Source organism: Nothoprocta perdicaria, unplaced genomic scaffold (assembly GCF_003342845.1).
Source record: "Nothoprocta perdicaria isolate Ctin4 unplaced genomic scaffold, notPer1 scaffold_124, whole genome shotgun sequence".
Taxonomy (NCBI): domain Eukaryota; kingdom Metazoa; phylum Chordata; class Aves; order Tinamiformes; family Tinamidae; genus Nothoprocta; species Nothoprocta perdicaria.
In genome coordinates this window covers 1,122,026-1,135,830 of record NW_020454361.1, presented here as the reverse complement: position 1 = coordinate 1,135,830, position 13,805 = coordinate 1,122,026, and the positions used below count along the sequence as shown (strand labels likewise).

At 53.5% G+C, this 13,805-nt stretch overlaps 2 protein-coding genes across 2 annotated transcripts in view; both read left to right on the top strand.

The window, feature by feature from the left end:
- The window catches only part of LOC112960399 (protein Wnt-11b-like), a 6,774-nt gene extending 3,481 nt beyond the window's left edge, over nucleotides 1-3,293 (top strand). Inside the window, exons 2-5 of the mRNA XM_026054638.1 lie at nucleotides 75-301; nucleotides 1,058-1,335; nucleotides 2,100-2,392; nucleotides 3,119-3,293. Of these exons, the coding sequence (XP_025910423.1) occupies nucleotides 75-301; nucleotides 1,058-1,335; nucleotides 2,100-2,392; nucleotides 3,119-3,293 (973 nt within the window). The remainder of the gene's footprint in view (nucleotides 1-74; nucleotides 302-1,057; nucleotides 1,336-2,099; nucleotides 2,393-3,118) is intronic.
- A 5,526-nt stretch (nucleotides 3,294-8,819) lies between these two features.
- Nucleotides 8,820-13,237, top strand: IGBP1 (immunoglobulin binding protein 1). Its single transcript, XM_026033214.1, has 6 exons — nucleotides 8,820-9,010; nucleotides 9,088-9,366; nucleotides 10,255-10,450; nucleotides 11,285-11,370; nucleotides 12,384-12,496; nucleotides 12,759-13,237. The coding sequence occupies exons 1-6, from the start codon at nucleotides 8,820-8,822 to the stop codon at nucleotides 12,905-12,907; spliced, it is 1,014 nt and encodes a 337-aa protein (XP_025888999.1). The 3' UTR covers nucleotides 12,908-13,237.
- The last annotated feature ends 568 nt before the right edge of the window (nucleotides 13,238-13,805 follow it).

Below are 13,805 nucleotides of genomic sequence, written 5' to 3'. Positions count from 1 at the left end.
GGTGCCGGTGCCTCCCCTCTGTCCTTGGAGTGGTGCCGGCGCCCGCCACCATCGCGCCGCTCCCGTCTCCGCAGGGGGCTGCCGCCGCGCGTGGCCTGGGACGAGCCGCAGCGCTGCCGCCTGCTCGCGGGCACCGTGCCCGCCCAGGTGCCCTTGTGCCGCAGGAACCTGGAGCTCATGCCCAGCGTCGCGCGCGCCGCCGCCGCCACCAAGAGCGCCTGCCAGGGCGCCTTCGCCGCGGCGCGCTGGAACTGCTCCTCCATCGAGCGCGCGCCCGCCTTCGCGCCCGACCTGCGGCGAGGTGAGCGCGGCGCCCCGCGCAGCGCGGGCCGTTCTGCTCTGTTCGATGYGCAGCGATTCCTCGCAGGAAACTTGCTGCTGTTGCCCTGGGGGACTTAGATGGGGACCTGCCCGGGGTGCTCTGCAGGAGTGTGGCAGAGTAACCCTGGTCTGGGGAAAAACCCATCGCTAGAGGCGCTGACAAAGAGGGGAGAGCTCTAATCCAGCAGAACCAGGCGCTATATAATAAGTGGATAATATAAAAGGGACCACAGGTTAAATATATGCAGCGCAGGAGAAATGTGTTAGGCCTAATCTTTATTTTATGGCAAGAAAGAAGGTAGCATTTGCATGGAAATGATTCTTGGGCATATAGCAGCGTTCACCAAGGACAGGCGGCATCGGAGACATATGAAAAAGCCCAGCAAAAGGTGCAGGTGGGGACAGGGGTGCATTGCAGAGCTGTGATGGGCCCTAAAACTGCTTGAGTCAGATGGGGGAGAAAAAGGGAAAAGCCTGGGGCGGCCGTGYGGAGCCAGCCTGGGAGGTGTCGGGTGGACGTGCGGGCCCAGGCCCCGGGCGGCAGGGACGAGAGCCCAGGGAAGCCGTGCGGGAGGCTGCGTTTGTGCCCAGACCTCTCCGTGGTCTCAGCTCTCAGTGGTGGTGGGCAGGAACGGAGCCGGTGGCGGGTGACTTGCTTGGCGCCCGGGAGCCGCTGGCGCCGCAAGGCTTTGGTGTGTCCAGGCGGCGCGATGCATTTTTGCCCTTTGCCTTGCAGGAACCAGGGAATCTGCCTTCGTGCACGCGCTGGCCGCGGCCGCCGTGGCGCACGGGATCGCACGGGCCTGTGCCTCCGGGGAGCTGCCGCTGTGCTCCTGCGCGTCCAGCCCTGCCGAGGAGCCGGCGCCCGGCTCCCGCTGGGGCGGCTGCGCCGACAACGTGCGCTACGGCCTCCAGCTGGGCGCCGCTTTTGCCGACAGCACCCTCGTGTCCGGCAAGGCGGGGAGGCAGGCGAGCCAGGCCGTGCGGCTGCACAACAGCGCAGTGGGACGGCAGGTGGGTCCGCGACGGGGACCCCTGGTGACAGGGACTCCTGGTGATGGGGACCCCCGGTGACRGGGACCCCCAGTGATGGGGACACCCGGTGATGCTGCCCACCCGTCCTGGAGCCTCGCGGGGCTGTGGGCTCGTCTGTGCTACTGGGATCCCGTCCTTAAAGACGGCAGGGAACTAACTCCATTGCTAAAGGGAGCTGCGTCTGTCGCAGACACGCACGTGCCTGCATCCCAATCGYCCTTATGCATTTGGGGAGGTATTGGTGATTTTATGCTGCGTCTTTACGCCCGTGGAAAGCAGAGGCCATCCATGCTGGGGGGCTGCTCTGCTCTGAGCGGTGCCCCTCACATGCTGAGAACTGCAAATTCCTGGGCACCCACCAGCCCCACATTGGCACTGGCCACCTCCGTGCCCAGCGCATGGAAGTTCAGGAAGCGCCTGGCTCCACCGCAGGCTCCAGCTGTTTTTCTCCCAGAGGTTACACTCTTATCACTAGTGGAATGACCAGGGCTGAGGCCTTGGTTGCCCCGTTTGTTCACTGCAAGGGAAGCGTGCTCTTGGTGCCCCAGTAGCATTGATTCCTTTTGCCTTCAAATGGATTGCTTAGAGAAAGGGTTTTTTGGGGGAAAAGCAGTTTCTCAGGTGCYGGAAAGCAGCAGCTTTTCCATCTCTCGGAGGCTCCTGTGGATGCTCTTGTAGCTAAATCAGTACAGCGCTGGGCGGGAGAAGGCAAATGTAAATTCACGTTTTCCTGCATCCTGCAGGTGCTGAGCGACTCCTTGGAAACCAAGTGCAAATGCCACGGTGTTTCGGGCTCCTGCTCCGTCAAGACCTGCTGGAAAGGCCTGCGCAGCCTGGCTGACATTGCCTCCGACCTCAAAGCCAAGTACCTGGCAGCCATCAAGGTGACCCACCGGCTCCTGGGGCCCAGGAAGCAGCTCGTACCCAAGGACACGGCCACGAGGCTGGTGCAGGAGACTGACCTGGTCTATCTGGCCAACTCCCCAGACTACTGCACCGTGAATCCCCAGCTGGGCTCCCTGGGGACACACGATAGGTAAGAAACTACAAACAGGCAGTAAAGGGGCCCCCGAAACGGAGAGCTTCGTTACGCGCGTGCAACCAGAAACACCCTCCGATAGCGTCTGCAGCCGCCGGCGCAGGGACTGTGGGTGCCACAGCKTTGTGCAGGCAGCCAGGGGAGGTCGGCAGCTGCGGCCTCCATGGAGCTGTGTGGGATTCGAGGCAAGTGGGAGGCCGGGAGGCCGTGGCTGAGAGCTCAGCCCGCTCCAGGGCAGGATCCGTTTCCGTGAGCGCAGTCAGGAAGGGAGAATCTCCTCTCCCTGCCAACCTGTGGGTGCTGCAAGCCCTGCCCAGGGCGGGAAGGTGCGCGGAGCCCACGGTGCTTCCCGCAGCTCCTCTTTTTGGCAGCATTTGCGTGGGGCGGCGTGGTCTGGCAGGGTGGGGAAGCGCAGCAGGAAGGCCGCGCCGCGGGCCGGCCCTGCAGGCCCCGCTGGCTGCAGCAAGGGCAGAAGTCAGCGGCGCCGCCGCCCGCTCCCTTCCGCGCCGCAAGTCCCCRCGGCAGCGTCAGACGGCGCGTGTCCAGCCCGGGCGCAGCTGTGTTTGCAGCGCGCCGCTCGCACTGTCATGGCAACACGCGCAGGAATCAGCCCCACTTAGTGCCTTCCTGCTCTCCCCTCTCTTGCCGCCTCTCACCACGGCAGGAGGCCGGGCGGCCGCGTCCCTTCTCCGGGTTACCCCGTGTCCCCACTCCCGCCGGCAGGCAGTGCAACAAGACGTCGGCGGGCAGCGACGGCTGCGACGTGCTCTGCTGCGGCCGGGGCTACAACACCTACACGGAGGAGGTGCTGGAGCGCTGTCACTGCAAGTACCGCTGGTGCTGCTACGTGGCGTGCAGGACGTGCCGGCGCACGGTGCAGAGACACGTGTGTAAATAGCGGCGTGCCCGCGGCGGCACCGGGCTGCAAGGCCGGGYTGCGAGGCCAGGCTGCAAGGCCGGGCTCTGGCCATGTCCTGTGGACCCCAAAGCAAGGGGCAAGGGGAGCCCGGAGCCCGGGCAACCTCTCCTGCCTCTCTGCAGAGCGACACAAAGGGCTGCCCTTCTGTGGCTGCTCGGGAGCATCCAGCCCTCTGTGTCCTGCTGGGGACAGGCCATTTGTCACTCTGCCTGCAAAGCCCTTTTCTCCGGGGGGGAATGGGGACCCTGGGCTGCCATTGTCTCTCGGCAGGAGGTTTTTGACAGTGGCCTGAAAACTCGGAGTGATGGATGGGGAGGAGGGTGAGGAGCTGTCCACAGGGAGAGGGCTGCAGGGGGAGAAGAAAGCGGCTGCTTGGGGTGAGCGGGTCATGGGCAGCTGCTCCGGGGGGCAGGTTTCTGCTGTGGGCTCACCCCACACCACTAAATGTTCTTCCTCAGGGGCAGATAGTTGTCCTGTGTCTTTGAAAGCCTCTGAAATGCAGGCTGTGTTTGGACACAGAGAGAAGCAGTTCTTGCTGCGGGAGGCTCATCAATCTTCTCCAAGGCCCGCGTGGAGCTGGCTCCTGCTCAGTAATGTCTGTGCCCGCGGGGCCGTGGGCAGGAGGGTCCCGCGGGCCAACCCGGCAGGTTGGCRCCGCAAGGCCGCACACGGCGCTCTGGCGCTAAGGGAACAACCAGGGCAGCCCCGCACGTTGTGCCCTCTGAGCCCGTTCAGCAACGTGTCCTCTCCCCCTTCTGCCTCTTCCATCGGGATGTTCAGCCTCTTCCCCAGCCTTCTTCCAGGACGCTGGGTGTGCTGGCTCCCTGGCCTGGAGAGAGGACGGGTCTGCAGAGGGCGAGGAGGAGAGGAGAACGAGCCCTTCGTCTCTGTACTTGCCTATTTAACGGAGGTGGGATTCTGCTGTGTGTTCCCTTAAATAAACATATTACAGCATCTCATCTGGCGACAGACCTACATGCTTCCTAGGACAGCCTCAATCCTCCGCTGTGTTGAGTGGCCATGGGGAAAAGGAGGCTCTACAGAGAGCACAGCACCGTGTCTGCACCATTTCCGCACTCCACACAGTGGTGCCATGACCTGCACAGCAGAGAACTGGTTCTCTTCTAAGAGGTGTTTTATTCTTGTTGCTGCTTGTTGGACCAGCTTTGCTTTTAAGCAGCAGTTACACCCATTAAAAAAAAAAAAAAACAAAAACAAACAAACAAAAAAACCTTATGGAAAGCTTCCCTGGGTGCCTGACCAAGAAGATGAGAGCTCAGCCTTCTGGGGTTTAGTTTTCTTAGCCAGGAACTAAAGAAATAGGTTTTTATTTTCTCCTCCTTGTGATCATGGGCTGGACTGTGTGTGTGAACAGCAATAAGTCGGAGATCACAGCACGGGGGGCCTGTTGTACCTCTTCCTTCCCTCTGTTGCCCCGAGTTATTCTAGCACTGARGCTGGCCAAGTGTTTGCATGGAATAAGAGATCCCAGGTCTTGCAGGCTTTGGAAAGAGAGGACGAGTCTAAACACGTGCTCAGGAAAAGCTGCAGCAGGAGGAATACAGGTAAATGTGACTGAAATCCTAAGACAATTCCCTGCAGTTCATGACCTGGGGACCCTGGTGGCTTTGCATGCAGCTTGTTTTATTTGTGGCTTGCATTGAATGGAATTGGCCGTGTTCAGCCCTGGGTCCAGCTGTAAGATTACTCATTTCCATATTCACTCAATCATTTTAATAGCCTCTGCCGGGTCACGGAATCAATTCATAGGCTTTTATTGTAAATTGTCCCCATTTAATGTGCTCCAGGTTTCTATATTAAGAGCTGAGAGTCAAAGGTGCTTTGAGACAAGCCTGGGAGCTGGAAGGGGAAATGCTCAAGGGTGAAGCATACGCTCACATAGTTAGCCGAGTGAGYTAACTGTCATTATCAGTTGTTAATGTGCCATCGACTCCATCAGGCTGCTGGCACCAGGCCTTCCCGGAGTGACTGCAGAGCCGCAGCTGCAAGGCGTCCGCGCAGCTGCAAGGCCAAGAGCCCTCGCTCCAGCCTGCCTTTTAAWGTGCAATTAGGAGTTAGTCCCCAACGTTCCTCAGAAAAGGGGAGGCTTCAAGCTGCAAAATGGGYAAGCTTTTGCTCCCAGAGCCAGGCTAGGTGGGGAGGTCATGCAGGTGCTTAATTAGGAGGATTGCTTAAATACCTTCTCTACAGCCCCTCTGTGTTCCTTGGCAGATCAGAGGGAGGTGGAACTGGGAGGGGCTGGGAAGTCCACAGAGCTTTGCAAAGGACCTGTGAGAAAAAAAGCAGGAGAAGGATGTTTTGGAGTGAAAGATTGGGCCAGGAGGGTGAGGAATGCGATTTGCATTTGGTAACTACAAACATACATAGCCTGGGATAGAGGGGAGAGCTACAATAGCTAGGAATACCCTGGGGAGGTGTTGAGGTCCCCTCCTACAGAGGTCCTATTTGAATTTCTGCCTGGGAAAAGGCAGGGTCAAGTGCTGAATATGCAGAGTCCTCTCCTTCCCTCCCTACTTGCATTTTGACTGCCAGCCCAACAGGGAAGGATTGGGAAAGGACTGGAGGGGTCATTTGGCAGGAAGATGCTGAGCACTGTCTTGGAGGAAATTGGAAAGCACTGTAATTAGCTGAATGATGCAAAGGAGCAGGCTGACAGGAAGGACTGCGGTGGGGAGAGCGCAGTCCAATGGCAATGGCTCCACAGGGAGGTGTTGTAATGCTGGGCCCACATCTGCAATTACCAGCCTTGTGAGATCTGCTAGACCGGGAGAGTCTCCCAGGGGCCAAGAGCCAGCACAAGGCAAGGAATACTGAAAGAGGGACCCAGAAGGARTAAACCACATGCTTGAGGGGATCCATCTGACAAGGCATTTTCTATCTCTAACCCTGCCTGGACAGAAATGCCGGTAGGAAGTTGTCAGGGAGCATAGAGCCTCTTTCCCCTGCTCAGGCTGGTGCAAAACCCCTCTGAGCTAGAAGAAGGAAGCAACCTGAATGGGGATGTTGGCCTTTGGTGGCTTCCATGCTCTCAGTGTACTACCTTCTGCCAGAGAAGTCAGAGCACGGGGCTTTCACTCCAAACCACTATAGCTTCTAGTATTCTATCTATATCTAGTAACCCTACACCAGAAAGGTAGCACTGTCCATGTAACTGAGCTCCTTGTAATGCTTGTGGCTTTGCAACCCTTGAGATATTTTCAAAAAAATATATATTTCTTTATGCATAGAGGGATGTTCAACAAATTATTCTGGGAAGATAACCCGAGCGAGGGCAAATAGCTACTGGTTAATAAGAGTTTTGAGGGTGTATGACTGTTCAAGARCACGTTGTGATGCTTCTTCCCTACGCTGCGAGGCTGCAGCTGTGACAGGAGACTGGGTTGGGGCTTTCACCTGCAGCAGCTCCTTGACTAAGACAAAAGCTGAGCCAGAATGAAGAGAAGGTTTGGGATGGCATCGCTGCCTGGGGGCTCAGCGGTCAACCAGCATCTACAGTGCTTTAGGTATTGGGGGGATATTGCTTTGACCTAAATAATAGCATCTGCTTGGTGTGCATTCCTGAGGAAACTGCCTCCAAAGGCAGCCAGAAGGTGAGTTTTGCAGGGAAGGGTGTGCAGAATGGTCTCAGCTCCAAAGCAGAGACCAACTTAGGCCAAGGAGCTGCCTTAGGGCCACCATGCAAGGGGGGTTTTCCAGACACATCCCTTGCCAAACTCAGTCTGCTCAGGCTTTGAGGACTTTCTCAGACTATGTTTATGTCGCTCATAACCATTGTGCATGTGCTGGTGGTAACGTGAGGAATTTCCACGCTGCAGGCTGGCCGGTGCCGCCTTTGTGTGTGCTGTGCTGTAGGGCCACATGCAGAAGCTCTAACACCTCTTGGAACATGGACAGTGCTCTTCGAAAGCATTGGACAGACCTTCTGGATGTGCAAAGCCAGTTCTGCACATGGGCATTAAATGGCACTAAATGGGGGCATTAAATGGGGCCACACTGTGGTGGTCCTGATTTTACTACCTATGTGATGGAAAGCACATGGATTTGTTTCAGTCTGGGAAACGATGAGTGGAAATGTAGGACACTGCAGAACCTGAGGTGAGACTGGTCCCTGGACATCAGCTTCATGATGAAAACCTAATACATCAAGACACCTGGTAGAGCTGGAGGGTGGGAGACATTGATCCCCTGCTTGTCAACCCCCAGGAACTCCCCCTTTCCACATACAGTGAACTAGTCACAGCACCTATTCCTGCAGTCCCCAACCTGAGCCTCATTAAAGATTAAACGGAGATTTCCGATGGGAAAGGTGATCTCTGACCTGCTCGGAGAACCTCTGGATAACGCATAGGGTGAGGGAGTTCACTCCGGCAGCCTCTTTCACTCTGATCCTTCAGCCAAAAGTGCTGTTGAAATCTTGGCCCTTAGTTACAAGGGGTGATGATTTGATAGGTTTATTGCAGCTTTTAATTAATCCATGTGTAAGGGGAACACGCTGTATTGATAGTGGCATTGCCTTTTTGTTGAAAGGGAACTAGTAATTGCTGGGGGTGTCGCAGTGTTTTGTGTCAGGGAAGAACAGGCGGCTGTTGATTCCTGGCTCCATTCTGCTTCCAATAATTACATTAATTAATTTTCCCACTGCTGGACAGAGTGTTTTTCTTCACTTCCTGCCCGCTTTGCGGGAATACCACATAACGACGTGCAAAACTGTTGACATATCTGGCAGTACTGGTGTTTGTGTTTGCAGGCATGAACAGAACGGTCCCACAGAGAAGATGGCAGGACAGTAAAACCAAGGGGGGCCTCTTCAGAACAAAGCGCCCTGCAACCTAAACTCACAACTGTTTTTTTATAATTAACTTTTTATCAAACTTCCCCCCGATTGCAGGAAGAAAATAAATACAATAGATGATAAACTGAAGCATTCTAGTAGGTTAATTGCTTCAGGTCTCCCCTGGATTACTCTTGCACCACGTGAGTTTTTCACAGCTAGGTCAATTACTTTTATTGCACTTCTTATGGGCGAGTGTCAGCTTATAAATGTCCAACTGTAACTCTTATCTGTCTTATGCTGTATGCTTTAGTTTCGATACTGTAATAAAAAGCTCGGGCAGCTAAAAACAAGGAAAAGTGAATTGCTTTGAGAGAGAGAGAGGCTGAATTGAGGGATATTTAGAGGGTATTAGAGCAAAAGCCAAATGGGAGGTAGTCACATGAGATTTTTTGGAAAATCCAGGTCCTCCTGGTTTAGGATGGTGAGCTTGAGCGAGCTAGTATTTAATGTTACCTACAGAGCAGTCTCCAAGGCCTAAAACCAGGCGGATAATGGTTGTTATAGGCAGGTGGATCCCATTAGCGAGCGGCGCCGCGCGCGCTCCCCTCACGGCCCTGCCCCTACCAAGATGGCGGCGCGGCCCGGCGCCGCCACTGAGATGGCGGCCGGAAGGAGGAGGGGGCGGGCCACGCGGGAGGCGGCGGCGCAAGATGGCGGAGGGCGCCGAGGCGGAGGCGCCGCGGCTGGCCGAGCTGCTGGCCACGGGCTGGCGCCTCTGGGAGGAGGTGGAGGCCGGCACCGAGCCCTCCTCGTCGGCGCCGGCCGTGCAGGACAAGGTGCGGCGCGGGCTGGAGGCGCTGCAGCAGGCGGCCAACATGGTGGCGCAGCTGGAGCTGTTCAGGTGAGGGGCGAGGCGGGCCGCGCGCCGCGGGCGGGCGGGCGGGCGGGCGCGGGACAGTCGCCTGTGTCGCCCCGCAGCGAGAACGAGGAGCTGGAGGAGATCGCCTCGGCCGACCTGCGCTACCTGCTGCTGCCCGCGCTGCTGGGCGCGCTCACGCTGCGGCAGGCCGGGCAGGGCCAGCGGCTGGAGCACCTGGAGAGCGCCCGGCGCCACCTCGCCCGCTTCCTGCGCCTCTGCAAGGCCTACGGCCTGGGCGCCTTCGCCCTGCCCGCCGACAGCCCCGCGCCCGACGACGGCCCCGCGCCGCCCGCCGGCCTCGTGGCCATGGCCTCGGCGCGCCACGCCAAGATCGAGAGGTAGGTGCGGGTCCGCGGGCCCCGAGCGGCCCTCTTGGCACCGCGCCTCGGCTCTGCCCGCTTGGTGGAGAGGAGACGCACAGCTTGACTTTCCTGTCCTTTTTTTATATATTATATATATATATATGCATATGCATATATATATATGGTGCATATATATATATCTATATATGTTGCACAAGCCTATATATATATATATATAAAGGCTTGTGCTTTATATATATATATATATATATATATAAAAAAAGGCTATCTATATATATAGATATATATATGCGCACCATATATATATATGCGCACCATATATATATATGCGCACCATATATATATAGATATAGATATATATAGCACAAGCCTTCCTCGCTGTTAGGCCTTTAGTCACTAGCTGTATGAAGCCACACACTGGAATTTATTTAGTTATTTATAATTTTACCAATGAACTTATCAATACACCTTTAGTAAAGTCATAGAAAGCCTCTTCATGCTCTGCTCTAAGGCTTTTGGTAATAAAGTCGCTGCCTGCTGTAGCAGAATTGAAAGGCCCCACTCGCCTCAAGGAGGACTCGCCTCGCACAAGGGTGGCACGTGGTTCCTGTGCTCATAAGCAGGTAAATGAACCAGGTTTGGGGTAGGAGAGTTTAGGGCAAGCATTGGCAATCCTGTCATGGTGTGTGAGCCAGCCGGGAGCGAGCATGGCCGCCCGGCACCGTCCACCCTGGGGAGAACTGGAGGTGCCGGTGTTAAAATGGATTTGGGGTGAAAGGTAGCTCTTCAGCCACCTTGACATGATTTTGAGAATTACCAAGTTGCTCATTTTAGAGAAAACAGTGTCTGGGTTATGCTAAGAAAACTTAGATGATCTTCTTGCTTTTTTCCTCCGTGAGCCAGATATAAGCAGAAGAAGGAACTGGAGAACAGGTTGGCCTCTATGAAAACCTTTGTGGAGAGTGGGCAAGCAGATGATSATCAGATGCGAGAATTTTACCTCCTGCAAATCCAGAAATGGATCCACATCAGCCTCGAGGAAATTGAGAGTATTGACCAAGAAATGGTCATTTTAAAGAGCAGAGGTACAATAAAACAGGTACGAGATCTCTCTTGAACTGCACGTCCTGTGGGCTGTGGTTACTTAGACCCCATGATAGATGCTGTTGTGAATAAATCTGTGAGTAAATGATCCTCAGAAGCAGAGTTTTATTCTATGAAGTTCTAGATTAAAATCTAGCTCACATACAACCTAAATGGATAGGGTTTTTTTGTGTGTGTGTGTCGCTAATGCCGCCACATGTCCTAGCCTGGGCTGTTTTGCTGCTCTACGCCCTGTATACAGTTCTAGCTTAGGAAATGTCACATTTCAGGAATGCCTGTTGTGAGTGACTGAAGCTACTTGTGAGCCTGTTGTGTAGACCAGTGTTTGTGGCCTTTATGCTGCACACCTAAATGCCTGTCGGGAGTTAAAAATTCATAATGTGCCATACCCTTGGCTTGTTGATGCGACTTATTTGTGCAGCTTGTTATCTAGCACTGTAGAGGTCTGCTTTCCTGTAGTGCCCAGAGGATAACCTCGTTGCAAGTGATAATTCTACTTGCTGCAGAAAATGCTGTTTGAGCCCTGCAGTCAGGGTTGAATAACAAGCTGCCCTTCGTGCTAGGATCTGAGCAGAGCTGATCAAAACACAAAGCTGACCAGGATAAACCAGAACTGATAGAACAGAGGCACTAATAGAAGTTATTTGTAGAAACTCACAGATAGAATTCATGATTTACACTGCATTAGGGCCCGATTTGCACATCTCACGATATTGCTCTGATGGCAGAGGTATTTATCATCCACGAGACCTTTAATAACTTGTTTGGGATGGAAAGAAGGGGGCTGCCATCTCCATGATTATCCTCTGACTCTTGTTTGCAACTTCAGTCTTCAGCACCACCACATGGCACTTCTCGGCAAGTCAGGGCTCCATTGAAACCTTTCATTCTCACCCGGGATGCTGCTCAGGCTAAGTATGTTGTTTTTTGATTACTTGGACATGGTGTGATGCAGTGCTCTTTCATATCACCCTTAGGATACTTTTTCCGATGTGGAAAGCCATAAGAACAGTGCCACATCAAGATGTGGGCTGTGTTGTATCTCTGGGGCAGAGGATGCAGGGAGCCCTCAGTTTATTTCCTCCACCTTCTCTGTAATGTCACAGCATGCTGCAGTGTCTTTATTAATGCTGTTTCTTTAGCAGGAGAGAAGCCTGTAGGAGTCAAATATGGCTGTGCTCCTTGACCGCATGTCTGCTGTTAGTTAGATGTGGAGAGGCGAGGCTTATCTCCCCCCCTGAACCTCTGTGTGATACAACAGGGTTGTTCTTCACTCTTTAAGAACCTGGTGGTAAAAAGCACATGTGGTGTCTGTTAATCTGATGTGCACTCTGGAGGATTTCAGTGAATTCAAATAAGTGATATTAGTGGCTAGGGGGATGTGATACCTACCAGAGATCCACCAGGAACGAGAGCCTGTTATTTACAGCTTTTGGTGAAGCTCTTCCTAGGGCGTTGAGATCTTGGCGCTTTTTGGCACTGTCAGGTTCTTGTAAATACTATGGCAGTTAAAGCACAAAATGGAGTAGAAACAAGGTTTCTTGTCATACTTCTGACATAACAAGTCCTGAGCCTTCAGTCTATCTGTTGAGCTGAGTGTTGCCCAGTCTGTGGCCTCTGTGGCAAGTTAGACTAGCAGAGAACTTTCTCATTTCAACAGAAGTGCTTCAAGGCCTTCGCAGTAGAACAGTGTTTCTTCCTCTAAACTTACTRGATGAGCTGTTTAAATACTGTTACAGCCGGGTTACTGGCAGGCCTGTTGCTGGAGGCCCAAACCCTAGAAATAGAGCTAGTCCCAAGCCATCCATGACGACACATCTCCTATTACAGTACAAATTGGGGCAAGGAGCATTTCTGTGTGTCGTTATCTGTGTCTCTTCGTTGGTAAGAATACATAAAGTGCATTTCTTGACTCTTTCTTCCCGTAGAGTGTTTGGTGCTGGATATCCTGGCGTGCCAACTATGACAGTGGATGATTGGTATGAGCAGCGCAGGAGGCAAGGGGTCATGCCTGGCCAGAGTGTCCCTCAGAGAACACCAGGTATGGGGGGAGAGTAAAATTTGACATAGAGAATTCGGGAACCAGCGCCAGGGGAAGAGTGAATGGGGATATGTTCAAGATGCAAAACAGGGACTGATAAAGAGAGAACAAACTTCCCGTGTGACCCTGCGGGAGTAGCTGGATTGTGACTGCTGTTGGTTGATGGTTCCTGGTTTCTCTCTGTGCTAGCGTCCAGGCGGCTTCTGTCCTGGGGACTGGGCTAGTGATCCTCCACCTCCTTTCTTTCATTCTTGCCCTACAGCAGGTATAAATGATGAAGAACTGCAGAAGAAGCAGCAGGAGAAAAAAGAGGAAGAGGACGATGAGGAAGCTCTTCAAAAAGCTCGGAACTGGGATGACTGGAAAGACACGCACCCAAAAGGCTATGGCAACAGACAGAATATGGGCTGACACTCCAGCAGCGGGGGAACTAGGGCTTGGAAATCCTGCAAGAATGCCTATGTCCTGGAGATGTAGGAGCAAAATACACTGTACATATGCAGAGGTATCCTTGACTTCTTTGGGAGTCACCGGAGTCCGAGGAGTGAACAGGACAGTTTTGTTTTGGTTTACGTAAGTGCCAGTCTCAGAGTGCGCTTGTCATGTGCAGCGCTAACGCAGAAGCTCTTGTCGAGCAGAGCTCGTTCTGGGGGATCCGTCTACCTCTGCTCTCCCATGCAGAGGCAGTCCTCGAGAGAAAGAACATGAGTCTGAAAACAAATCTTTGTACTGTTGGTGGATGTATTTATTTTTTTCTCTATATTTTAAACAAAATAAACCTCTTGTCCTGACTAGTTCTTGCTGCAAAATCCTTTGCTTTTTGTCCTAGGTTCTTCTACAGCAGTCTTGTAAGGATGGCTTCCAGCAACCAGAAGAGCTGAGGACAGGAAAAGGAATTGTCGGGTGGTCTGTTCCAGGGAGTATTTTCAACCGGGGCTTTTGGACATGACGGCTTTGCTGCCGTGTTGGTACTTGGCAAAGGGGTCCTGGGCAGCCAGGTGTATTGGGGGCCTTTCCACAGCCTCATCCCTTCCTTCTTCCCTAAGTGGCAGACAAAGGTGGTTTCGGTTTCTGTATGTTAAGGAGCTCGGGTGTTTCAAAGGCTGTGTTGCGAATTGTTGATAACCCACATAGTACAAACACCATAATAGAAATGTCTGTCCTTTCACTTAGTGTAATAGGGACATTTTGTGACTATAACATCATATAATATACATTAAAATATAAAAATTTGTGCATGTGTGCTCACCCAACTTAGTGTACTATGGGGCGAAACCTGGCAGAAATAGTGGCGTGTTCAAGAGAGGGG